General features: G+C 38.9%; 2 protein-coding genes and 1 long non-coding RNA gene across 5 annotated transcripts in view; 1 reads left to right on the top strand and 2 right to left on the bottom strand.

Moving 5' to 3' along the window:
* Positions 1–797, bottom strand: part of SKA2 (spindle and kinetochore associated complex subunit 2) — a 33,975-nt gene extending 33,178 nt beyond the window's left edge. Inside the window, exon 1 of one of the 2 annotated variants that reach the window (XM_077852472.1) lies at positions 642–797. In XM_077852472.1, coding sequence (XP_077708598.1) covers positions 642–674 — 33 coding nt within the window. In that variant the 5' untranslated portion in view covers positions 675–797. The remainder of the gene's footprint in view (positions 1–641) is intronic. The other variant, XM_077852473.1, reaches the window with a different exon arrangement.
* On the top strand, positions 528–26,053 carry PRR11 (proline rich 11). Of its 2 annotated transcripts, none has more exons than XM_077852469.1 (10): positions 528–1,315; positions 11,741–11,885; positions 13,718–13,868; positions 14,128–14,250; positions 17,681–17,941; positions 19,315–19,413; positions 19,765–19,877; positions 20,837–20,896; positions 20,983–21,079; positions 23,606–26,053. In XM_077852469.1, the coding sequence occupies exons 2-10, from the start codon at positions 11,758–11,760 to the stop codon at positions 23,672–23,674; spliced, it is 1,101 nt and encodes a 366-aa protein (XP_077708595.1). In that variant the 5' UTR covers positions 528–1,315; positions 11,741–11,757; the 3' UTR covers positions 23,675–26,053. The 2 variants fall into 2 exon arrangements, with proteins under 2 accessions (XP_077708595.1, XP_077708596.1); XM_077852470.1 differs by having other exon boundaries at positions 529–1,315; positions 11,753–11,885.
* The window catches only part of LOC144286258 (uncharacterized), a 29,863-nt gene continuing 3,829 nt past the window's right edge, over positions 1,607–27,640 (bottom strand). The window contains exons 2-4 of the long non-coding RNA XR_013354303.1: positions 23,218–23,359; positions 6,544–6,707; positions 1,607–2,968 (exon numbers count right to left, since the gene is read on the bottom strand). This is a non-coding gene — a long non-coding RNA (uncharacterized LOC144286258). The remainder of the gene's footprint in view (positions 2,969–6,543; positions 6,708–23,217; positions 23,360–27,640) is intronic.

The following is a 27,640-nucleotide window of genomic DNA, read 5'->3' as shown; positions in this document are numbered from 1 at the left end:
AAGGAGCCTGAGGTTCATTCAGGTCCCCGTCGCTCACATCTCTCCCCCACCCAAGGAATGCCACCTTCAAGCCGAACAGAAATTGGTCTTGGGGCTTCTTTGGCCGCTAGGAAGTTATGCACTCAAGTCTAGAACCTTTCTCAGACTTTCTCAGCCCGCCTTGGAGAACGTGAACCGCTCTGCCCTAATGGGATTTCTCTCCGCCCCCCTCCGTTGATTCCCCACCCCACCCTCCATCCCCCTTCCTCGGAGTGTGAACCTCTCCCCTTCTAGGAGCGCACGGGGATCATTCCAGTCACGTCTTTTTTTGGGGGGAGGGGGGAATGCATAGAACACTGCCTGCACGAGCCACAGCTCCTTGACGCGCGGAAAGGTAAGAACAAGGAACAAGGAATTCCAAAGGCCCGGCTACCTCAGCATCTCCCGCCATTTCCCTCACGAGTTTCCCGGATGTAACCCCTTCCCCCGCGGCGGTTAAAAGAGACCGAGCAACGGTGACTCCCTTTGATACAGGAGGAAAGAACTTGAATATGGTCCAGCTTCTGCAGCCCACGGTTTCCGGCGACGCAAAATTGCCTCCCACCTTGGAGGCCATCGGGAGAAATAAACTACCCAGTAGATCTCCTTCACTTTCCACTCACCATCAGTTCCAGCTTATCGACCTCCGCCTCCATGTTGAATAGTTGACATTCCTCAGACCGCGGCGGTGCTTAAGCCGCAAACCGTACTAGCACTGAGGGTCCCTATTGGACAGCTGTCACTCAACGTCTCGCACTCATTGGTTCCTCTGCTTCACTGGCGCCCGCCCATTGGCGACTGGGTAACGCCCCTCCACATGAAACACCTTCTCCAGTTGGGCAGAGACACAAAACGCTGCAGGAGGATTGGCTGCTGTATACTTTTTCTTTTCCATTGGCTGCACCCTCATCTCCACTTTCAATTTCATAGTTAGGGCTCCGCAGAGAAGAGCTTCCGATTGGTACAACCGGAAGAAGAGCCAACCAATGACACAGAAGCTTCCACAGGCGGCATAGGGGACGTGACACACCTTCTTAGGTCTCCAGCTTCCCCTCCCCTTCGCTCCCGCCTTCCACTTATTCATACAAGAAGCGCCTCAGCTTTCATTGGCCAGTGCCCGGTGACCTCTTAGCCAATCACAAACCAGGCTGTGCCCCTACTCTACCCACAGAGCGAATCGTGGAGAGACGTCTGCTACCATTGGTCCCTCCGTGATAAGGTTTTAATTTTGAATCTTTCTTTACGGCGAAGGAGAGGCCACTACCCGGACTCCATCTAATCCCGGGCTCTTAGACTTGTAAGTGCAGGGAGATCTCCCTTTGTTATCTGGACTCGCATCTTCAGTAGCTCGGCCTGTTGCTGCTTGTGTTCTTAACATTTAACGGAGGTGGGGGCTTTGGCTGGACTCGGCAAGATAGAATTGGGAAGAGGAGGCTTGAGGTTGGGTAAGAAGTGCTCGGCCTGGCTCCACCCTAACCATACTTGTATTTAATTAACACTCTGCAAAATATGTTCTGGAGTGAAGCATCTAACTTCTTTTGCACATTCCTTTTTATCTTTGCTATTCGGCGTTGTCCGGGGACCAGCAGCATCTGCATCACTTGGGCACTTATTAACGATGCAAATTATCGGGCTCCACCCAGACCCACTGAATCATAATATAAATTTTAACAAGAGCCCCCACCCCCATAATTCTTATGCACGCTAAAGTTTGCGAATATACGTTTCTTGACATGCAATATTATTATATTCCTTGATATGCTTTTAATATCGGCTGACGTTTTACAAGAGTGTCAAATAGTGTGCCCTGTTTACTTATGCCTAATACTGTGCTGGACTACGTTTTAGGGAGCTGCAATCTATTTAGAGAATAAGACAGGAACTAAAAAAGCAATGTTGCACAGCGTAGAACAAAAGCAAATATAATCAATTTCCAGAAATAGTCTATGAATGTTCAAGAGTAATGAATTGAACTAGTAATGGAAATTGATTAATTGACTGGAAGCTGTTTATGGGAAAGTGTAAGAAACCTACATAAAAATGTGTTTTACAAGAGGGTAATGAAATGCAATTGTCATTTTCATTGCTGTCACGGTTTTGAAAATATTCCCTGACCAAAAGCACTTTTATCACAGAGAGGAGTTTTAATAGAAGCAGCAGTGCCAACTCCTGCAGAAGACTGTAATTATTATTACTCTATTATTTATTGCATTTTCCTAGAGGACATAGTTTTGGAGCCATCCTTTAACCATGTGAAGGTGCAGTATGATTTGAAGAACTAAAAACCTCCCTCACTAAGAGATTTTTCCAAAATGTACTTGTAGTAAAGCATATTCCTTAGGAGACCACTTGCTAGCTAACACTTAGCAAGAATGATTTTTTCATTAATTTATTGAAAGAAATTTATTTAGTGCCTGCTACACTCTTGGCCCCAAGGAAACAAAGATGAATAAAATTTATCCTAATCTTGAAAAGCCCCCAGTCCAGCTGGGTGACAAACATGCAAAAAAAATTGCAATGCAATGCAATAAATGTTATAATTAGAGTATGTATAAAGTGCTATAGAGGCACAAAAGGAATGACATTTTCAACCAGTATAAATTCCATAAGAACAGAGACTATGTTGGCCTTGTTTAGAATTGTATTCCAAAACCTATCACCTCTACCTATCATGGTGGATGATCAGCCCTCAACAAATACCTGTGAGAAAAAGTAACAGCATCTTGGAGCTATATAAGTTGACCTGAACGAGGATACCCCAAGCAGAGGGAAAGGCTGATAGATAACTATACAAGAGAATGTTTTTGGTGGGGGCGCCTGGGTGGCTTAGCCAGGTAGGTGTCTGCCTTTGGCTGGGGTATATCAAGCTCCACATTGGGCTCCCTGCTCAGCAGGGAGCTGGCTTCTCCCTCTCTGCTTGTGCTCTCTCTGTCAAAGAAATAAATAAAATCTGAAAGACAGAAAGAGAAAGAAATAATTAATTTGGTGTTTGGTATATCTCAAGTATAAACCGCAATCGCTAGAAAGGATGAAACTGCAAAGAGCCATCAGACTAAATTGTGACAATCTATGAAATGCATGGTAAGGAATTTAGTTTATCCAGGGCATAAAAAGGAATCTTCAAATATTATTAAGCAAGGGAATATCAGGATCTTTTTCTTTTTTTTAACTAACAGCTGTGTAGAAAATGACTGGCAAGGAGAAAGACTGAAGGCAAGAGGATCATTAGAGGAATATTCAGAAAAACACAAACTAAGGAACATTTTCCAAAACAACTGGTCTGGAGTTTTCAAAAATATAAATAGGAAGGAAGGCAGATACTTACATGAAGAGACTAGGGAACTGTTGTGAATTAAAGGAGAACAAAAAGACACAACAGTTAAATGCTGTGTGGAAAGGGAGTAGCTGTAAAAGATATTATTGAGATTATTGAGGTAATTATGGACTGCTTATTAGACAATATCAAGGTTAAATTTCCTGACTGTGATTGTGGCTTTGTAGGAGAATGTCCATGTCCATATCCATCTTAGGAAACTTAAGTATCTAGACGTGAAGTATGATGTCTGCAACTAACTCTGCTCAGACAAAAACTAAAAACTATTATCATGTATGTGTATATATGTATGTTATATATATAAATGCATGTATATCTATCATATTTTTTTATTCTGAAGAATTTCAAACTTTGTGAAAATTTACAAAAATAGTGTAACTGATACTCCTATTATTTACCTAGATTCATCAATTGCTGTCTTTCTATTCAGGGGTGTGTATGCGTGTGTAATATATAATATATGTATAATATATAAAATTATATAAAATATTAGTTTATATATTACATATACTTATACAGATAACATATAGTGTATAATACATATACACTCCTCCCTGGGAGGAGCCTGATGCGGGACTCAATCCTAGGACTCTGCGATCACAACCTGAGCCAAAGGCAGATGCTCAATCACTGAGCCACCAGGCCCCCTATTTGTTTTTTCTTGAAGTATAGTTGGCACACAATGCTACATTTGTTTCAGATGCTGATATATGAGTGTTAATTATACTAATATAAATTTTCTCAAAGTTTGAAATTTTTAAAAATTGGGACGCCTGGGTGGTTCAGGGTCTGATCCCCAGATTGAGTTCCCACATCAGGCTCTCTGCAGGGAGCCTGCTTCTCCCTCTGCCTATGTCTCTGCCTCTCTCTTTCTCTGTCTCTCATGAATAAATAAATAAATCTTTAAAAAAAAAAACTAAAAAGGGGGAAAGATGGCAAAGGCAACTGAATTTAGGAGAGAAAGGGGAGGGATGGTGAGAAGAGATAGGGTGAATTAATCAGATAAATATTTCTAATTCATGTATATGAATATATATATATAAGTGGAATATATATAATATATATTTTATATTCTATAATGGAGTATCCTAATTTCCTCACCTACCTTTTTTTGGGTGTGGTAGTACAGATTGTTTTTAATTGGCTTTAAATTCCTTTCAAAACAAGGCAGGTACAAAGGAAGGAAAAGTACTTTTCAATTAAAAAAAAAAAGGAAAAATGCTTTGAGTAATCATGAAAGAAAAGGGGCACCTACGTGGCTCAGTTGGTTGAGCATTGACTCTTGTATTTGATTCAGGTTCTGATCTCATGGCTTATGGGATGGAGCCCCGCATCTGGCTCAGTGCTCAGCTGGAGTCAGCTTGGATATTCTCTCCTTCTGCCCTGACCCCTCTCGTGCCTTCTCTCTCTCTCTCTTTTTCAAATAAATTAATTAATCTTTAAATTAAAAAAAGAAAACATGGGGATCCCTGGGTGGCGCAGCGGTTTGGCGCCTGCCTTTGGCCCAGGGCGCGATCCTGGAGACCCGGGATCGAATCCCACGTCGGGCTCCCGGTGCATGGAGCCTGCTTCTCCCTCTGCCTGTGTCTCTGCGCCTCTCTCTCTCTCTGTGACTATCAGAAATAAATTAAAAAAAAATAAAAAGAAAAAAAGAAAAAAAAAAGAAAACATGAAAAAAAGAGCTTCTATCTAGTGCTAATAGTAGGAATCCCACCTAGCCCAGCAAAAAGAATGTGTATGTCTCATTACTCTTACGGAAAGGGGACAAGGATATGTGTTTTAACCTTGAGGAAGACTGCTATATATCCTTTCAGAGAATCATCCTCTGTGTAATATTTAATGATTTTAATAAAACAGTGATAATAGGGCAGCCCGGGTGGCTCAGCGGTTTAGCACTGCCTTCAGCCTGATGCTGGAGACCCAGGACCAAGTCCCGCGTCAGGCTCCCTGCATGGAGCCTGCTTCTCCCTCTGCCTGTGTTTCTGCCTCTCTCTCTCTCTGTGTCTCTCATGAATAAATAAATAAAATCTTAAAAAAAAACCCAACAGTGATAATAAAACAGACTTTAGCTTGTTGAGTGGAACACTAATCTAAGAATTATCTCAGGTTGCACCTTTTTACCCTTATAGATTTGACATGTTCTATCAATTCTCTGCCTGTGCCAATTACTGTATTTAATTAGAAGTTTAGTAGAGTAACAATGACCCAGAGTCAAGGACACACACACACATTTACACACAGAGAGAAGAGAAATGAAAAAATATGATTTAGTTCTTTTTTTTCATTGAAAAATAATCTCCAAAATGACATACATCAACTTGTGTGTAGGACTCTTTAGAAATTCAAATGCATGGGCATGTCCAGGAAAGGGATAGAAAGAGAAGGCCCAGTTTCAGAATGACAGTATTCTGTTTTTCTAGCTAATAATATATACCAGAGTTTATATATATATATATAAAGAAAAAAATATATATATATATAATTGGTGGCCTGTGTTCTGGGACTGAGCTGAGGAAAGGGATTGAGAAGTCTTACTTTTCAGTTCAGGATCATCCCCTATCTTCCGAATGATGATACAAATATGACCCTGCTATTGCTATGCCTGATGGCCTACAATTCAGCACCTCTATGGTTTGACTTATCCATCTTTACTGGAGAAGACATGATTGCCAGGAGCTGCCTGGCTAAGGACTGGAAGACAGACTCAAGAGGCCTATCTAATCCTTATAACGATTTAATTAGGGGCACCCCGGGTGGCTCAGCGGTTTAGCACCACCTTCAGTCCAGGGCGATGCTAGAGACCCGAGATTGGGTCCCGCCTCGGGCTCCCTGCATGGAGCCTGCTTCTCCCTCTGCCTGTGTCTCTGCCTCTGTGTGTGTGTGTGTCTCATGAATAAATAAATAAAATCTTAAAATAAAAAGATTTAATTAATCCTATTTTTACCCCACCCCAAACTTTGAAAGGTACTAAGTGCTTTCAAGTCCAGAATCTTAAGATTCTAAAAACTGTCTTGCTTCCAGTTGATTGCCTATAGGCAGTCAAACCTCTGCTTTCTTCTTCTCTGCCAAGTCATTTACTACTCATCCACGTTCCATTTTCCATAACTTATTCTAAATTCATCATCTCCTATGTCTACTCCCGTTCTTTGTTTTATGGGTTTATGATTTTTTTTATTCCTTTACTGACCTACCTTTCTTTCCTTCTTTCTGCCTTCCCTTCTTCCTTCCTTTCTTCTTTCTTCCTTTTTTTCCTTCCTTCCTTCCTTTACTTCTTTCTCTCTTTCTTTCTTTCTTCCTTCCTTCTTTTTTAGGCTCCATGTTCAGCAAGGAGTCCAGTGCAGGGCTTGAATTGAACCTGGGGTTAAGAGTTAGATACTTAACCAACTGAGCCACACAGGCGCCCCCACCTTTTTAAATTTAATTGAAGTGGAGCTGACACACAAAGTTACCTTAGCTTCAGTATACAACATAGTGATTCAACAACTCTATACATTATGCTATATTCACCACTCCTTGGGACACCTGGCTGGCTCAGTCAGTAGAGTGTATGACACTTGATCTTGGGGTTATAAATTCAGGCCCAACTTGGGTGTAGAGATTACTTTAAAAAAAGTAAAAACTGGGCAGCCCGGGTGGCTCGGCGGTTTAGCGCCGCCTTCGGCCCGGGATCCTGGAGACCCGGAATCGAGTCCCAAGTCGGGCTCCCTGCATGGAGCCTGCTTCTCCCTCTGCCTGTGTCTCTGCCTCTCTCTCTGTGTTTCTCATGAATAAATAAATAAAATCTTAACAACAAAAAAAAAGTAAAAATGTTTAAAAAATAAAGAAAAATATACTCACCACTCCTTGACTGTCTTTTTTTTTTTTTAAGATTTTTATTTTTTTAAATTGGAGTTCAATTTGCCAACATATAACATAACACCCAGTGCTCATCCCACCAAGTGCCCCCCTCAGTGCCTATCACACTGTTGACTGTCTTTTTTTGTGATGTTCCAGAAGGGATTGGACTAATATGTGCTAATAAATGTTTAGTAGATATATATGCATAATTTTATTATAAATTAACTGCTATCTAGTAATGATACATTTATTATAAACAATAATAAAATATATACTGTTTTTTTTTTTAAGACTTTATTCATGAGAGACACGGGGTGGTGGGGGGGGTGCGATGGGGGGGCGGCAGAGACACAAGGAGAGGGAGAAGCAGGTTCCATGCAGGGAGCCTGACGGGGACTCGATCCTGGGACTCCAGGATCACGCCTTGGGCCAAAGGCAGGAGTTAAACCACTGAACCACCCAGGGATCCCCTATACTGTTCTTTTTTATTAAGTAAGTTCTATACCCAACGTGGGATTTGAACTCACAATCCTGAGATCAAGCATCACATGCTCTACCGACTGAGCCAGCCAGGCACTCCTATAATGTTCTTTCTTATAAATTTCATAAACAGTTGATTCTTAAAGAGTACTATTATTGATTTTTACAGACTTCTCATATCTGTAGCCAAGCTACGGTTCCATTTTTTTTTTTTTTTTAAGATTCTATTTATTTATTTTAAAGAAAGAGAGCAAGTAAGGGGAGGAGCAGAGAAAAAGGGAGAGAATCTCAAGCAAACTCAGAGCTGGGCATGGAACCCACTTGGGGCTTGATCTCAGAACCCAGAGATAATGACCTAAGCTGAAACCAAGAATTGGACGCTTAATCGACTGAACCACCCAGATGCCCTGCTATGGTTCCAATTTATAAATAAGTATAGTTCTAATAGGAATGTCAGTTGATCTTTTCATTTACTCGATGGAATAAGATAAAGTGAAAAATTCCAATAAAGATTTTTATTGGAACTTCAGTTATGTAAGAATAAGCAACTTCTTTGGTGAATAAAACAATTGTTTTCAAATACTGGAATAGTGGGACACCTGGGTGGCTCAGTGATTGAGCGTCTGCCTTCAGCTGGGATGGAATCCCACATCGGACTCCCTGTGAGGAGACTGCTCCCTCTACCTATGTCTCTGCCCCTCTCTCTCTGTGTCTCTCATGAGTAAATAAATAAATCTTAAAAAAAAAATACTGGAATAGTTCTCAATTTTTTTATGCTTTCACAATGTAACAACTACAAACAAGATACTTTTTTAAAAGATTTTATTTATTTGTTTGAGAGAGATCCTGTGCACAAGCAAGGGGGAGGGGCAGAGGGAGAGGGAGAAGCATACTCCCTCCTTAGCAGGGAGCAGGTCTTGGGGATTGATCCCAGTACCCTAGGATCAAGACCTGAGCCGAAGGCTGATGCTTAACTGACTGGGCCACCCAAAATATGCTTTTTAATCTGCATCATTAACATTTTTTTATCAGTCACTCAACAATCAACAATGTAATGAATCAAGCTCTGATTTGTAGTGTGTTGTAATATCCAAGGTGTAAATACTCCCATCATAGACAATTTCAAGTTTTTAATGTGAAGTCACTGAATGTGGAATTGGAAAAAAATGAGCATTTTATAGCATTTTCACTATATAGATACAATAAGATAACCTCAAGAGCATAGATAATAGTAAAATAATTAGGAAGTGATGAGTTTTGTATCATATTTATTACCATTTTAAATATAAATTATCTAATTATAAGTTTACATAATTTAATGGTGGATGTGTTTAACAACTTAACTCACAGACTTCCTGAAAATGTAACAGTTGGTGCCAACCCCAATACACCATTGGAGTAGAGACAAAGGTATAGCCAATCTACCAAGTTTAAACTGGAATGTCCAGCTCTTTTCTAAAATCTATTTTTATAACTGAAGGGTTGGTGAATATAAAGAAAAAAGCAGGAGGCCAGTTCTCTGTGTCAGTTTGATGTCTAACAAAAGATATCAAAAGGGAAAGAGGGAAGAGAAGTGGGGAGGGCTGCAGAGGGGCAGATGGAAGACAAGGAAAAGGAGGTTACCATGGAAGTCTCAAATTCTGGGGATTTCAGCCAGTGAACTCTGGACCCTGGATAGAGGTTCTTAATGATATTTCTCCATAGAAAGTCATTGGCATGGATGTGGTGAGGTTTAATCATGTTTTAGGCAATGACAGGATTGCTGTCTTCCTCTGAGGTTTTCCTAAACATCTTCATTCAGAGTTTTTTTTTTTTTTTTTTTTTTTTTTTTTTTTTTTAAAGATTTTATTTATTTATTCATGATAGTCACAGAGAGAGAGAGAGAGAGAGGCAGCGACACAGGCAGAGGGAGAAGCAGGCTCCATGCACCGGGAGCCCGATGTGGGATTCGATCCCGGGTCTCCAGGATCGCGCCCTGGGCCAAAGGCAGGCGCCAAACCGCTGCGCCACCCAGGGATCCCCAGAGTTTTTTTTTTAAAGAAATGTCTTTTTTTTTTTTTAAGATTTTATTTATTTATTCATGAGAGACACAGAGAGAGGCGGAGACACAAGCAGAGAGAGAAGCAGACTCCATGCAGGGAGCCTGATGTGTAGGACTAGATCCCCAGGACTCCAGGATCTCACCCTGGGTGGAAGGGAGGCGCTCAACCACTGAGCCACCCAGGCTTCCCAAGAGTATTATTGTTTTGTGTTAAGTTTGTTTAAAAAAAAAAAAAAAATCAATCCTTTAGACATCCTTTGTATTTAATAATCCCTGCTTAGCCTTCTTTCATTATTTCATCAGGAAAGACAAGTGATATAATAAAAGTGAAGTCTGCTCCAAGTCTCTAAGAACAATTAAGAAAAACATTGTTAGTTTGAGACTTGGCATCAGTTCAATAAGATGCTATCAAGAACCTCTCCTTCTAGAAGGGCTGTTAATATATGCACTGTCACCCATTGCCATTAGGGGTGCCCTCTGCAAGACCAAAAGTCTTGGAACCACAGGCACTTCTGAATTTTTACAACCACAGTGAGTAAAAGGAGGTTCTTCAGCCAGTACCATCTGAGAGCTGAGCAAGCATAGAGCTGCATACCAAGTATTGAAAGGTTACTGGGTGAACAAAAATGGAATGAGTGTGAATTTTAAAGGCCAATTGTTCCTATTCAAATCAAAGTTTGAAGTGAAGGAGGCCCAGCCCTTGAGACCATTTTTAGTTCTGCTACTTGAATAACATCTTTGTTGCTCAGGTAGCAACAGCTGAGACCAGCAAAGCCCTTCTGTATATCAAACTAGCTCTGACTTAATTTTCTTCAGAAAAAGATCTACACTAAACTCTAAATACACTAGACAGGGTTTTTAAAAGCTTTAAAACTAATGTTTTGAAACATCCATGTCTTAGATTTGGGGTAACTGTTATTACCTTGTATATCACCTATTTAATTAACTGTTGCACCACAGAGTGTTAGAAAGAACTGGTCTTTGAAGACTTATTTATTTACTGAATTACATTGGGCAAACCATACTCTTTCTATGTCCCAGTTTATGCTTATGTAAAAATGGAAATAAAAATCCTCTTCTTCAGGGATAAAATCTTGCAAGGTGGTGAGGATTCACTGAGAAAATGTATTTGAAATTGCCTAAAAGCAAATGGACATTTAGTGGTTAAATTTGTTTCTTCCACTACCGACTCCACCTATCACAGTGGGTGCCCAGTAAATGTTACTGAAAAAAAAATTCTTTTTCTTTTTAATTTCTTTTAATAACTAACCATAACCCAACTATAGCCATTTTTTCTGTTAGAAAAAAGGGAAATACACTTGACTTAATGAAGAAAAGCAAGACAAAAAGCAAAACAAAATTAGAGAATAATGTAATGCCAAAGCAAGTCTCTCTAAAGATACTTTAAATCTGGGTTTAGGGGGAATCACTGGGTGGCGCAGCAGTTTGGCGCCTGCCTTTGGCCCAGGGCGCGATTCTGGAGTCCTGGGATCGAGTCCCACGTCAGGCTCCCGGCATGGAGCCTGCTTCTCCCTCTGCCTGCGTCTCTGCCTCTCTCTCTTTCTCTATGTCTGTCATGAATAAATAAATAAATCTTTAAAAAAATAATAAAAATAAAAATAAAAAATAAATCTGGGTTTAGGGATCCCTGGGTGGCGCAGCGGGTTAGCGCCTGCCTTTGGCCCCAGGGCGCGATCCTGGAGACCCCGGATCGAATCCCACGTCGGGCTCCCGGTGCATGGAGCCTGCTTCTCCCTCTGCCTCTCTCTTTCTCTCTCTGTGTGTGACTATCATTAAATAAACAAATAAATAAATAAATAAATAAATAAATAAATAAATAAATAAAAATCTGGGTTTAAATTTTTCTTTACTTAAGGGTACTTCTGGGATGCTGGCAGCAACCTATTTCCTAACCAAAGCAGTAGGTATAAGGGTGTGCTCACTTTGTGATGATTCATTGAACTGTATAGTTAAGATTTTTGCATTTTCTATATGTACATATTATTCTAAAATAAAAATGTAAAAAAAAGTTTTTTCTACAGAAATCATGCCCAAGTTCAAGCAACGGAGAAGAAAGCTAAAAGCCAAAGCAAAAAGATTATTCAAAAAAAAAGAAGCCTCTAACTCTCAGCCCAAGCTAATTATACCTCCTCCTCCACCACCCTCACCAGAAAGGTAAGGTGAAAGTGTGGAAAGACAAAATATTGAAAATCTGATCCATTAAGGATAGGGTTACCAGATTTCGCAAATAAAAATACAGAATGCCCAATTAAATTTAAATTTCAGATTTAAAAAATGAACATTTTTTTTAATTGTAACATTTATAATATACTAAAAATTATTCATCCTTTATCAGAAATTAAATTTTGACTGGGCATTCTAAATTTTATGTAGTGACCATAGTTCAAGAGTTTAAATGAAGTAAAAATCACAAGAAATTGTACTGGAGATGCACAGTAATTATTTTCTCCTTCCCTAGTCAATTTAATTGTATAAATCTGGGAACTAAGTGATGAAAGAAGGGCATAGGATTGGAATTTCAGTTTTAGTTTTGGTAAGTTTGGTCAGTTATTCTCTGGGATGCAGGTTTAAACAAGTTACTGAAAGAGACTCTAAGTTATAGGAACCCTAGGATACTGGTTCACGATGACATACTTTATACTTTTTGTAATTATAGCTCTCTTTACAGAAAAAAAATTTAAAATAAACAGGGCCTCAAAAAGCATTAACCATGATATTATCCTTAATGCTACTCTGTCTTGAATATTGGAAATGGCCCCTGACTGGTCTTCCTTCTTCTGCTTTTGCCAACCTCTGCAGTGTATTTCAGTGCAATAGTCAGAGTGAGCCAGCTAAAAATCATGTCATATTGCCCCTCTGTTTAAAACTTTCCAATGTCTTTTCTAGGGTACCTGACTGGCTCAGCTGGAAGAGTGTGTGACTCTTGATCTCAGGGTCGTGAGTTTGAACTCCATGTTGGGTGAAGAGATTATATAAAAATAAATAAAAACTCTCCATGGCATCCTCTCTCAGAGTCAAAATTAAAATCCTTTGTACAACCCCACAGTCTGACTTGACATTATCTCATAATCCTCTATCCTTCAGTTTCTCCACCCTAATCATCCTGGCCCCCTTGCTATTCCCTAGACACTTCAGACAAGCTGCTATCTCAGGGCCTTTGCACTTACTATTACTGTTGCCTGAAATGCTCTTCTCCCAGATATTTGTATTGCTGGCTTCTTCACTTTTTATCTTTTTTTTTTTAAGTAGGTTCCACACCCAACCAGGGGCTTGAATTCATGACCGTTGATCAAGAGTCACATGTTCTACTGACTGAGCCAGCCAGGCATCCCTGTATTGCTAGCTTCTTTACTTTGTTTCGGTTTCTTTTCTCAAAAGTTGCCTTCTCAGTGAGACTTCCCTAGCTACTCTACCTAAAATTTCACCTCCACCCAACATTTCTTTCCTGCTGTATCCTTTTCCTCATAGTATTTATTCACTATCTAACAATCCATATATGTTACTTATTTGCTTACTTTTACCTTTCTCCCAAGACATGTAAGTTCAATGAGGGCAGGGTTTTTCTGTATTTTGTTCATTACTGAATCCCTGATGCCTCTTTATATTCCAATTTACTTACTCTAAAAAAAATAAACTGTTGCATAAGTACATCACGGAACTCTAGAATTTAATGAAGAATTTGGCATTATGTAGTCTCTGCTCCTGAGTCATACTATAAAACTAGCTTGTTTTTTTTTTTTTTTTAAGATTTATTTATTTGAGAGAGAGACAGAGCGAGGAGAGGGGCAGAGGGAGAAAAAGAATCCAAAGCAGACTGCTGCCGAGCATGGAGCCTGACTCAGTACTCATTCTCATGACCCTGAGATCATGAGTTGATGCTCAACCAACTGAGCAACCCATGCACCCCACAACTAGCTTGTTTTTAAATACAGGCTATTATTCCAACTCAGGAGTTTTTTATTTGTTTGGTTTTGTTTTTCCTACAGAGTGATTATTCTTTCAGCAGATACAGCCCTTAGCAGAAGCTTGCTTAGATCATCCTGGAATTTCAGATTTCCCAATATCAAAGATACAGTAAAACTTTGGACAAATAGAGTGTGGTCTATATACAAGTGGTGCCAGAACTGTATGGCCCAGGTATGTGTTTTACATACTGGTATGTGTTTGACATACTTGTTTTCAGCAATATGGTTTATCTACATACTTGGTATGTATGTTCACGTGTGTGTGCTCAGGTCAGCAGAACACTCAGGCTAAGCTCAGGTAAGAAGAAATTATGGAGTTATGTATGCCTTTGCTTCTGTAAAACATACATCAAATCACTTTCTTCTCTCTTTTTTCCTTGTCCTTATTGTGTTGCTTATAGAATTAAGGCTTGTTTATTTTTGAATTTCAGAGTTTAGAAGTATTGAAAGATACCATCTTTCCATCCCATTTCTGCCACCGAGAACTTCACAATCTAAGACAACAGTTTTGCATTTTGGAAAGTGAATTACACAAGCTCCAAGAAACAATGAAGGTTAGTATTGTTAAATAAAAAAAGAAATCCAGAATTAGGGAAGGAGAGGTACAGGCCAAGTGCTAGTCTGGGGCCTGTTTGCCCTCAGATCTGTTCCTTTGGCTTCAAGGCTCTGCTCTGTACTGTACTGGGGCTAACCCATGAAGGCTGTATGTCCCAAGCTCCATATCACCTGGTTCTGGTTGTACTTGGTTAATGGGAGTTGCTGATGAGAGACTGTCAGGGGTGTGGAGGGAGTGTGTTTTTCCTCTTTGTTCTCTCCATTGAGCAATTTCTCCAGGATGGTTGTTGTCTCCCTCACTCCAGCTCCCTCCAAGTAAATCTACCATTTTTCTTGATTCTCTGAGTTAACCCACCTCTAGAGATCTGGTTTACTGCTCTTCCCTTTTCCTTCCAGCCTCAAGGTATTCATGGCTTTCTGCAGTTGCTAATCTCTGGGCTCCTTCAATGTCCCCTGTGTCCTTTTCAGCTCTTTCATCATTAAAGTAACCAACTCCCTACGTTACATTCCACCTCTTTTAAATACTCAAGATGATTTCTATTTTTTTGGCCTGATAGAGGGAGAAAAAAGCTATAAATATCAACTCTTTCTAAACTCCCATAAGCGGGATGCCTGGGTGGCTCAGCAGGTGAGCATCTGCCTTCAGCTCTGGGTGTGATCCCAGGATCTGGCTTCGAGTCCCACATTGGGCTTCTCCCAGGGAGCCTCCTTCTCCCTCTGCCTGTGTCTCTGCCTCTCTCTCTGTGTCTCTCATGAATAAATAAATAAAATCTTTTAATAAATAAATAAATCTCAAAAAATAAACATTGTAGTGAAGCTTTTGGTATTACAACCCTTTTCCCAGAATTTGTACCTCAAGGTAAATTAGATGGGAAGAAAGGCAAATCACCTAATTCGTTAGGTCTGAGTTTCCACATCTAAAAATGAGGATGATACCATCTGTGGTGAGCTGAATCAGTTGCCTCCAAAAGATATCTCCAAGTCCTAATCCCTAGAACCTGTAAATATTATTTAATATTATTATTAAAGTGGGGATCCCTGGGTGGCGCAGCGGTTTGGCGCCTGCCTTTGGCCCAGGGCACGATCCTGGAGACCCGGGATTGAATCCCACGTCGGGCTCCCGGTGCATGGAGCCTGCTTCTCCCTCTGCCTGTTCTCTGCCTCTCTCTCTGTGTGTGTGACCATCATAAATAAATAAAAAATTTTTAAAAATATGTTATTATTAAAGTAATCTCTACACCCAAAATGGGGCTTAAACTTACTACCCCAAGATCAAGTATTGTATACTCTACTAACTGAGCCAGCCAGGCCCCCCTTAAGTTAAGGATTTTAAGATGAGGAGATAATACTCTATTATCTGGGTGAACCCTAAATCCAATGACAAATGTCCTTATAAAAGAGATACAGAGGGATGCCTGGGTGGCTCAGCAGTTGAGCTCCTGCCTTTAGCCAGGGCGTGATCCTGAAATCCTGGGATTGAGTCCCACATTGGGCTCCCTGCATGGAGCCTGCTTCTCTCTCTGCCTATGTCTCTGCCTCTCTCTGTGTGTCTCTCATGAATAATAAAAAATAAAATAAATAAAATAAATAAAATAAAATAAATAAAATAAAATAAAATAAAATAAAATAAAATAAAATAAAATAAAATAAAATAAAATAAAAATAGGGCAGCCTCGGTGGCACAGCGGTTTAGCGCCACCTGTAGCCTGGGGTGTGATCCTGGAGACCGGGGATCAAGTCCCAAGTCAGGCTTCCTGTATGGAGCCTGCTTCTCCCTCTGCCTGTGTCTCTGCCTCTCTCTCTGTGTCTCTATGAATAAATAAAATCTTAAAAAAAAAATGTCAGATCTATGAGAAAAAAACAATGCAGAAAAAAATAAAATACATAAATAAAATAAAATAAAATAAAATAAAATAAAATAAAATAAAAAATAAAAGAGATACAGAGCAGAGCGCCTGGATGACTCAGTGGTTAAGCATCTGCCTTAGGCTTGGGTAACAATCCCAGGGTCCTGGGATCGAGTCCCCAATTGGGCTCCCTGCTCAGTCTGCTTCTCCCTCTGCCCCTCCCCCCTGCTTATGCATACATTCTCTCTCTCATAAATAATCTTTAAAAAAAAAAGAGAGAGAGAAAAAGAGAGATACAGAGCAGAACATGAACAGAGGAAAAGAGGAGCAGTGGAACTACAGGCAGAGACTGGAGTGACGGAGCCTCAAACCTAGGAATGCCCTAGCTATCAAAAAGGAAAAGGCAAGGGTTAGAGCATTGGAAGGTAACTGTCAACGTGATTTTAGACTTCTAGCCTCCAGCACTGTGAAAAAATGAATTTCAATTGTTTTAAACCATCAAATTTGTGATAATTCGAGACTGCAGCCATAGGAAACGAATACACTACCTTACTTCATAGGGTTATTTTTCATTTCCTAGGGCTGCCATCATGAAGTAGCATGGACTGGATGGTTTATATAACAGAAATTTATTTCCCACAGTTCTAGAGACTAGAAGACTAAGATCAAGGTGTTGGCAGAATTAGTTTCTTCTTAGGCCTATCTCCTTTGGCTTGTCTTCTCACTGTGTTCTCAAACGGTCTTTTCTCTGTGCATACACATCCCTGATGTTCCTCCTGTAGGTTCAAATTCCTTCTTTTTATAGGAATTGTGGGGGAGGGTTTGAGGGGGGACACAATTAAACCCATAACATTTCTTATTCCTTTTTATCAGTACTTGAATATACTACTACATTCTTGGCTGCATTAAGTTTTTTTCCTCTGTCAGGAACTTTCTTTCCCTATACCTTATCTCCCTTTCTCTCTTGAGATCTGATCAGTTGCAATTCATCTTTGAGATTATGGCTAAGTATCACTCCCCAGGGCATCTGGACAGCTCAGGCAGTTAAGAGTCTGGCTTCAGCTTAGGTCATGATCTCCAGATTCTGGGAACAAGCCCCACATCGGGCTCCCTGCTCAGCAAGGAATCTGCTTCTCTCTCTCTTTCTCCTGCTGCCCTCCCCACCACTCATTTTCTCTCTCTCTCTCAAATAAACAAATAAAATCTTTAATAAATAAATAAATATCACCCTCCAGTTTTCTCACTATTCATGCTCACAGCACACTTTATCATTTTCACTGAAGCATTTTTTTGTTTTGTTCTGCATGTGTGTGTATGTGTGTGTGTTTAATGTCTGTCTGCCTTCCTTACCAGACTGATGTAATAGACAAGGTTCACATTGTACCTATAGTGCTGGCATATTGCACACACAAAACAAATATATGAATGAATGAACTAACTTGTGATAAATGAGAAAATATTATAAAATGCATTGTATACTGAGAAAGCATTCAATACATGGTAGCTATTATCTTGATGACTCTGAGCCACAAGAACCAAATTAATCTGTTATTCATTTGCTAAATGTAATGTTTTCTTACAGGCTGTCTTAGAAAATTCTTCCTGCCCAAGCTGTGGTCAAATGTGTCACATAAGTGGTAAACTTACAAATGTGCCTGCCTGTGTTCTGACCACCCCTGGAGAATCTCAAGCTGTACTTCCTCCCTCGCTGCCACAGTCAGCCACCCATCTTCCTCCTCTTCCACCTCCGCCTCCACCCCCTCCACCTCCTCCTCTGCCTCCACCTCCACTACCTAGGGCACCTTTGCTGCTCAGAAAATTCGATCACACTAAAGCACTTCAGGTAGGAAAAAAATCTAGTAATGATGTGTTTTGGTCAGTGTATAATGGCATAGTAAAGTAAGGTGGCCTTTTAAGACTAGGCTAAGGGCTTTGAGAGGAAAGCTGCATTTTTTTCTGATTCCATATCTTAATTATGTCAATTTTTATGTTTTTAAAACTCAAGCCTTTAGGAACTCACAAAAACTGGATTTAGAAATAAAAGTGATTTTTTTTTTTTTTTTTTTTTTTTTTTTTTTTTTTTTTTATGGGCAGCCCGGTGGCGCAGCGGTTTAGCGCCGCCTGCAGCCCAGGGCGTGAACCTGGAGACCGTGGATCGAGTCCCACGTCAGGCTCTCTGCATGGAGCCTGCTTCTCCCTCTGCCTGTGTCTCTGCCTCTCTCTCTGTGTCTCTATGAATAAATAAAATCTTTTTAAAAATACTTTAAAAAAAGAAATAAAAGTGATTTTTTAAAAGGATAAATGAATGAAAGCCAGTAGATTGGAATATTCTTAATGGCTTCCCAGTATATCTTTTACCAAAAGAAAAGCCTCCCTGGGAAACCAAATTAAGAACAGAAGATGGCTTAGTGAGTAAAGTCAAAATAAAAAGAGTTGGGATGCCTGGGTGGCTTAGCAGTTGAGCTCCTGCCTTTGACCCAGGATGTGATCCTGGAGTCCCAGGATCAGAGTCCCACATTGGGCTCCCGGCAGGGAGCCTGCTTCTCTCTCTGCCTATGTCTCTGCCTCTCTCTCTCTGTCAATCATGAATAAATAAATAAAATCTTTAAAAAAAAAAAAAGAAAAAAAGAGTTGGTGGATACTAAAGTATAATGTCATTAAGCTAGAGGACCACTCTCTATTAATTCCTTATCTACCAAGGAGATCAGAATGTTTGTGAATCACTAAGGTAAGCATGACTCTCTTTAAAAATCTGCTGAATTTTCACTCCAGATACATTTGGTTTAAAATGACTGAATTAATTCCAGAATCTATTATGTTTGCCATAATGCATACTTCTCTGGCTATACATTCTTGTTGTACGGGAACTGAGGCAATTTTTAGGTTAATTGAAGCAAAAGTTCACCTTGATTTGAGGAACTCCTTCAACTTTTGTCTTATTATAATGACTCCTTAGGAAAATGCATAGTTGCAGGGAACTAGCCTATCTCACATTTACTTTCAAAGCCTTACATTTTGATGAATACTTTGCAATAGCATTAGCATCCATGGGTACTGAAAACAGAATCATTCTTGGTTAAATGAAAAGGATTTGACAGGTTCCCAGGGTAAATAAGAGTTAGTTTTTAAGTGAGTCTTTAAAAACTATATCTGGATTTGCATTTGACTAGATATCCTGGTTACAATTTGAATTCTAACCTCTCCATGTATTTTAAGGCTGGATCATTAAAAAAAGATGGACCCATGCAGATAACAGTTGAAGATCTACTCACTGTGAAATTAAAGAAGACACAGTGTTTTGACGAAAAGAAGAAGGTAAGATGTTACCGACCCTACACATGGTCTTTCAGCTTTTACCCTGGTCGTCCCTTCCTGGAAAACAAGCATGAGTCTTATGTACAGAAGCCATACTGAAGTATTTGATGTTTTATTTGTGTAGTTTTGGATCTCCTCAACAAAATATGTAGATCCCAAAATTATTTAATTAGGCAATTGTATCCACCAACCATTAGTCTAAAGAGGTAGAGACATACTTTGAAGCTCTGGAATAAAACTTGAGTAGTGGATATATCTTATACTTTAAAATACTCATTGTTTCAGCATGTTTACATTTTGAGTGATATTTTTAAGTGTGTCTTTTGATACTTTCTCATTTTGTGATTAAAGTTTGCGCCATCACCAAAAGCACGGAATCCACTAGTTACTGTCTCTGACCTCCAGCGCGTCACCCTGAAGCCCAACTCCAAAATGCTATCAACTCGAGTTACAAATGTCTTAATGTAAGGGACTGCACCGTATTATGCTCTACTGTTACTTAAAAGAATTTTTTTTTGCTTATCTCTAACTTTGAAAGTTATATATGCTCATTGTAGAAAACTGGAAATCCACAGAAAAATTTAAAGAAAACAGGGGCACGTGGGTGGCACAGTCAGTTAAGCATCTGACTTGGCTCAGGTCATGATCTTGGGGTCCTGGGATTGAGCCCCATGTCTGGCTCCTCACTCAGCAGGGAGTCTGCTTGTCCCTCTGTCCCTCCTCTCGGTGTTTCTCGTGAATAAATAAAATAAAATATTAAAAAAAAAATTTTTTTAAAACCTAACATATCTTGGAATTGATGAAATTTGTGTGTGTATAGCATGTGTGTGCATGTATACATGTTTGTGTACCTGTATATGATCATATTGTACACATACATAGTTAAGGCTTTTCCAATTTAATGTGTCAAGACCTTTCCCCATCTTATCAAAAATCAGTGTAAAGCATCATTTTGACTTCTTCAGTATATACAGTTCATTACACGTAAACTTCATAAACTCCTGTTTTGAGACATTTAGGTTGTTTATGATCTTTTATTTCTAACTCTTCAGTGCACACCCTTGTCCATCATCTATGTGCATACTGAGTTTTTGTGCATAAGATGAATTCTTATATGGATAATTACTGAGTCAAGAAGTATTACTTATTAGGATGATTATATCACCTTATGCTCCTATCCGGATCTACTGCTTTTTTTTTTATTTTAAGTACGCTCCACACAAAAGTGGGGCTTGAACTCATGATCCTGAGATCAAGAGTCATATCTCTACTGACTGAGCCAGCCAGGCACCCCTCTGCTGCTATTTTTTAATGTAACAAATAGAACTAATTTCAAGGGCATTGCCTTTAGAAATGACTACTTTGCTTGGGGAAAAATGATAAAATCTGGCAAGTTCTAACTTTTATATCTTTATTTCATCAGTACCCCTGGTAAAAGCCAGATAGATCTGCGGAAACTACTTAGAAAAGTTGATGTAGAGAGGTAATACACTTTATCTCTATGCTTTCTAAATCCATTTGAAAAGTTGGCATAAAACACAGCTTCTGATATTGCCAATACCTTTGTAGGAGCCCAGGTGGAACCCCCCTCACCAATAAAGAAAATATGGAAACAGGAACTGGGCTGACTCCAGTAATGACCCGGGCCTTGAGAAGAAAGTTTCAGGTAAGCTTGGGAGGGGGAGGGGAGAGGTAGGTTCTTTTTCTTCAAAATCATTTATTTAGATGATTTTTTTTTTTTAAGATTTTATTTATTTATTTATTTACTTACTTACTTATTTTAGAGAGAGTGTACAAGCAGGGACAGAAGGAGGTTGAGGGACAGAAGGAAAGGGAGAGGGAGAAGCAGACTCCCTGCTCAGCAGGGAGTCTAACCCAGGGCTTGATCCCAGGACCTGGAGATCATGATCTGAGCTGAAGGCAGATGCTTAACTGCCTAAGCCACCCTCTTATAATAAATGGTACCTTATGCTTTATAAAACACTTTCATATTTAGGCTTTATAAAATTCTGTGACATAGCTAGCATTATCATCTCTAACTATGAATGTCTAGTTTTATTAATTCCTTTAGTAAGTATTTATTAAGCATTTCCTAAATGCCAGGCACTGTGCTGGAGTACCAGGGATATGGTGGTAAGCAAAAACAGACCTAGCTTTATTGTCATAGAGCTTTCAGCCTAGTGGGAAAAATAGACATTAGTCAAATAATCACATATTGGTATTCTACACTGAGGTAAGTACTATAAAGGAAAGGGACAGAGTCTGTGGGAACCCACAGAGGAACTTCATCTAGCCTGGGTGATTTAGGAAGGATTCCCTTAGGAAGTAATGAAGTGAGACTTGAAGAATGAATAGGCATTAACTGGGAAGCATACCTGTGGGATAAGGGGGTGGACCCACCATGGCTGTCAGGGCAGAAAGAGCTCCAGGCAAAAAAAAAAAAAAAAAGAGCATATGCAAGGGTCTTGTGATGTAGGGATCAGATCATGCACACTTGATAGGAAAAGGTCCTGGCAGCTTTCTTCTTTGTCACCTGCATGTAGGATCCATACACCAAAATCTTGTTTATCAGTGGGGCCTGATGTGATTTCTTCCAAACTCTGTCATCATCTCCCTATTCACCTCTATTACTGAATCTGTGGGGAGTAGCGATCCTTCTGCCACTCCTACTAGAGTGCTGGGACGCAAGGCTCCTGGACTCTTCTCCATCTCCCTCTGGCAGTAGAGACACACCAGAGACTTCACTGCTGACACTTTGCCACCCCAACACGGTCCTCCATTTGTTTGCTCATTAAGAATCAGTACCTTTTACAGACAGCTTGGTATCCCTCTTGCCAATCAACTTGGTCCTCCTGGACATTATACCACCTTCTTTGGAAGTATGGCCACATTCCTCTTTCCTCCTTTTGGAACATCCAGTAGGAGTCTACCCCTAGATCACATTCTTTGGTCATATCACAAATTATGAAGGTCAAGGACAGAAGGCCGAGGCCTCACTAAAGGACTAAGCCCCTTCCTTTCTTTGCTCAGCTCTGGGATTCTTTTTTGTTCCTGTCCTACCCCATAATTACTGTAATGAGTTGAGTAACATGGAAATAAATGAAAATATGATCAATAATAAGCAGACATATTGAGCTACAACATCAAAAATCACAGAAAAGATCTCTGTCATATGAGGTATTTGCCAAAATCCACTTAGTAGGAGGAAGTTTTTTATTTTTATTTATTTATTTTTTTAAGATTTTATTTATTTATTCATGAGAGACACACAGAGAAAAAGAGAGGCAGAGACACAGGCAGAGGGAGAAGCAGGCTCCATGCAAGGAGCCCGATGTGGGACTCGATCCAGGGTCTCCAGGATCACACCCTGAGCTGTAGGTGGCGCAAAACCGCTGCGCCACCTGGGCTGCCTGAGGAAGTTTTTTAAAAACTGTTAGGATAGCCTGGGTGGCTCAGCAGTTTTGCACGCCTTCAGCTCAGGTTGTGATCCTGGAGTCCCCCGGGATTGGGATCGAATCCCACATCAGGCTCCCTGCGGGGAGCCTGCTTCTCCCTCTGCCTATGTCTCTGCCAGTTTCTCTGTGTCTTTCGTGAATTAATAAACAAAAATTAAAAAAAAAAAAAAAAAACTGTCGTTAGACATAGAATGACCCTTCCTACTTAGCCCTTAGGTTTCCTTTTTCCTTTAAGTCTGAAACAATTGTATTAGTTAGGTTTTGCATTTGGTAACAAAATTTGGTTTTGCATTAGGTAATAAAAATCTGACCACCATGGCTTAACCAAGTAGGGGCTTACTTTTCTTACCTGCATATTCCCTTGGGAAGTAGGTAGGCCATAACTGGTATAGCAGCTTCATCAAGTCCTCAGTGTTCTTTCATCCTTAATGTGTGGCTTTTATCTTCCTGGTAAAGAATGCCTACACCTCCTAAAGCCTGGTGTCCACATTCTAGGCAAGATAAGGAAAAAGGCAAAGTGCAAAAGGATATCATAGCTAAGCTACCCCTCATCTCTTAAAACAGGTACTATCTAGGAACTTCTGATTATATCAGAGAAACTGGGAAAGTGGTTTTTAGTGGTCTGGCTGCATTACTGCCCTACACAAAATATGGATTCTGTTAGTGAGGAAGGAGATCTGTGTTGGCCATAGGAACATAATTCATATTATAACTGGGACCCTTTTTTTTTTTCATAGATGGCTCACCCTAGAAGCCCAACTCAAACTCTGCCACTTTCTACAAGTAGCTTTGATGAACAAAACTGACGCCAAGCTTGCCTGACTCCATGTGATGATCCATAAAATATACAGATAAAACCACCCCAACCCTTTTTTAATATAGTAGGGTATGTATAAATAATTATGCTAATATATATAATTTCATTTGAAGAATTAAAGTATTGCAACCCCCCATACATACTGTGATATAAAGTGGGTATTGGGTATTTTTTAGTTGGCATGATCAATAAGAAAACAGATGGGAAAATGCAATCCCCAGAGTGATGTTTATCCTGGAATTACCCAATTTAGGTTCGAAAGCTTGTTCAAATTTAACTAGATAACAAATTTGTATTCAATAGGTACACTTAAGATATTAAGAAAATAACCTGATTTCCTTAAAAGTAAAATAAAATAAAATAACCTGATTTCCATTCTTGCATATTCTCAGGTAATTAAAAAGAAAAGTATTTCAGCCTGTCAAGCTAATACATTCACTAAGTACTGTAGACTTGGGATGCCTGGGTGACTTAGCGGTTGAGCATCTGCCTTTGGCTCAGGGCGTGATCCCCGGTGCGGGGATCAAGTCCCGCAGTGGGCTCCTCATAGATAGCCTGCTTCTCCCTCTGCCTATGTCTCTGCCTCTCTATGTCTATCATGAATAAATAAATGAAATCTTACAAAAAAAAAAAAGTACTGTAGATTTGATCAGTAAAAATGGTCCTCTAGATTTGATTTGTTTACTGTAAACAGTTAAAAGATAAGACCCTCCCCCATCCCAACCCAATTATTTTCCAGATGGATTTGAAGTAAAATATCCAATTTAACCATAAAAATTAGAATGTATCATGTCTAGCAGCTAGAAATGATATCCAGGTAGTCATATCTGGCTCTCTGAAGTCTGATATATTTTTTTCTTTGATATTTGCTGTCCACATTTGTGCAGCTAACTATGAATTTTATGAGAATCTCAACATGAAGCTTGAATTCCCACAGTGGTCTGCCAGGTATTCAGATAATTCTGAAGTCCATAGCAAATCCTCTATGAGACCTAATTCCTATCCTCAACAGCCTGTAGCTTCAATCACTGTAATAATGCATACCTCACTGAATTTTTGTTCTTTGTTCTTTCCTGCCAGTCCAGACTTGCCAGATTTAGCAATTATAAACATATGACGATCAAATTTGAATTTCAGATAAAAAACAAATAACTTTTAAATATAAATATGTCCTATTAAACAACAGATAAAAAAAAAAAAACAGATAGGGTTTTTTTAGTGTAAGTATGTCCCAAATATTGCATGGGAGTTATATATTTATACTAAAAAATTATTTATCTAAAATTCAAATTTAACAGGACATCCTATATTTTGGCTGGTTACCCTATCAGTCAGTCCTCTACAAAGTTGCCAAGTATTTATGGGAACTCCCAGCTTGTCAGACATGTCTACTTAGTGGTAGACACAATTATAGCTTCAGTCAGGATCTCCATTACTAATGTGTTAAGTATCATAGAGGAAGGGGAACTCTGATTAGGGTGAGTTCCTGTAACTGGAGGTGCAGTATTAGCTTTGATTCCCTGCAGTTCCAAGAATAAGGATCACAGATGCATATAGATAGGAAATAAGGTGTTTCAGATTGTCACTGAACTTCCTAGCCTGATAGGAAGCAGCTACACAGATGACATCCTTGAAATAGCATCATTTTAGCATAAGCTAAAAAAGATATTTTAGTAATTTCCCAGAAGTGCCTATATCTCCACAGATACATATTGCTTTGAGATGCCAAATAGAGTGTTGTGGAAAGTGAGCAGACTGGAAAGCAGACCTGGGGACCATGTTTTGTTTTATGAGACCCACATTTATATTTATAGACACATTTATGCATGCAAATTATAGGTAATAAAGTTAAGAAACATACCTGCTTCTAGTTAAAAAAAAAAACAAAAAACACCTTCCTAGCTACATTTATATTATATAAGGATAAAGAAGAAAAAAAAAAAAAAGAATAAAGGGAATGATCACTGAAAATAAAACATTTGAGTATTTGTAACAATGTTTTATGGGACATTTATAATGCTTATTATATTAATAAACCACCATGTATTGTCTCAATTTAAATGATTTGATGATTTGATCATTGAAAAGTTCATTAAAAAATGCTCTAGAAATCCTATATATAAACATTTATAAAGCTGCTATTGCCATTGTACCAGTATTAAAATGTTTTTTATCTTGTGTCTTTTACTAATTTTTATGACAGGTTTTATACTGTACCCATTTGAGAATCCTGTAAATGTTATGGCTTCATTTAACTGTTGTTAATTATAAACTTCCAATGTTTATTTTCAGACTGAATAACAACCAGGCAATATAAACACCAAAGTACATCTGGTTATGTTTTTAAATAAAGCAATAAAAAACCTTTGATTTTTCCTCATTTAATTTTTTTCTAGAAACATAACACAGAAAAGTACATAATACATAAATTAATAAATCATAAAGCAAATGCTTATGTAACCACCAAGAAAGAAAGAGACATTATAAATGTCTTTAGAAGCCCTATCTCCCTAACTATCTAACACGAGTAACTACTGATTTGCTTGTTATAGTAAATATTTCCTTGCTTTTATTCTCTAAGTATACATCCCTAAATGCTATGGCTTATTTTGCTTGCTTTTGACCTATATAAATAGAATCATATATTATATACCTTACTTCTGCCTTCTTTCAATCAACATTTATTTTTAAGATTTAACCATGTTATTGTGTAGCGCCACAGATCACTTACTTTTTATTGGATGAATATAGTTACCATTCATTCCATTGTTAATGGAACTTAGGGTTGTTTATAGTTTTTGGCTTTTATAAATCATGCATGCCATTATGAACACTCTAGATACTATTTTCTAGAAACTGTCAAACTGGTTTTCCAAGTAGTTATACCAATCCGTAGTCCCTTCAACAAAGTATGAGAGTTCTTGTTGCTCCTGTTTTCTTCAAGAGAGTCTTTTCTATTTGATTTTTCAACATTTTATTTGGGAAATCTGTACAATGTTTATCGTTAATATACACTTTTTCGCCTGGATTTATAAATCAAAGAATTGTTAAGATGATTTTATATCGGCAAAGTCACATACTAAACATAGCAAATTGGGGCACCTGGGTGGTTCAGGGGTTGAGCATCTGCCTTCAGCTCAGGGCGTGATCCTGGTGTCCAGGATCGAGTCCTCCATTGGGCTTCCCACAGGGAGCCTACTTCTCCTTTTGCCTATGTCTCTGCCTCTCTCTGTGTCTCTCATGAATAAATAAAAAAATCTTTTTAAAAAATTAAAAATAAAAATAAACATATCAAATAGTATACATGGTGAGGATCACAATATAATTTATATTGATAAACATGTAGAATTTCTCATTTTATTTTTTTTAATATTTAATTTATTTATTCATGAGAGACACAGGCTGAGAGAGGCAGAGACATGGGCAGAGGGAGAAGCAGGCTCCTTGCAGGGAGCCCAATACGGGACTGGATTTCGGATTCTGGGATTACGACCTGAGCTGAAGGCAGGCGCTCAACTGCTGAGCCACCTAGGCATCCCAAGAATTCCTCATTTAAGTTGGATTTTCAAAAAAAAAACTAGGATCTGAACACATAAAGCAGAGAAGGGAACAAGTAAAAAGCAAATAGACAAAATTTTTTAAAATATGTTTAAAAACCTATTGCAACTCCTTTCTGAATTCTTGTTAGTAACTAAGAGTTGGTTGAGAAGCCAAATATAGCTTAATTTATTAAAAATATCACCACCATGACTTAGGGCTCCATCCTTCCTTTGAGAATTATATGAAATGACTCTTTCCCCCCTACATTTTTATTGAGACATAATTAACATATAACATTGTATTGGTTTAAGGCAAACATAATGATTTGATAAATGTATATGCTGAAAAACTATTTCTACAATAAATTTAGTTAATATCCATTATCGTGTATAGTTATAATTTTTTGTGATGAGAA

Source organism: Canis aureus, chromosome 16 (assembly GCF_053574225.1).
Source record: "Canis aureus isolate CA01 chromosome 16, VMU_Caureus_v.1.0, whole genome shotgun sequence".
Classification (NCBI taxonomy): Eukaryota; Metazoa; Chordata; class Mammalia; order Carnivora; family Canidae; genus Canis; species Canis aureus.
Note: the sequence above shows the minus strand (reverse complement) of the source record. Positions and strands in the feature narration are given on the sequence as shown.

What these genes read in the sequence shown, in the direction of transcription:
- PRR11 (XM_077852469.1), top strand. Translation starts at nt 11,758, where the DNA reads ATGCCCAAGTTCAAGCAACGGAGAAGAAAGCTAAAAGCCAAAGCAAAA. An exon ending in ATCACACTAAAGCACTTCAG is followed by an intron (nt 17,942 to 19,314) that starts GTAGGAAAAAAA and finishes ATGTATTTTAAG; the next exon opens with GCTGGATCATTAAAAAAAGA. An exon ending in GTTTTGACGAAAAGAAGAAG is followed by an intron (nt 19,414 to 19,764) that starts GTAAGATGTTAC and finishes TTGTGATTAAAG; the next exon opens with TTTGCGCCATCACCAAAAGC.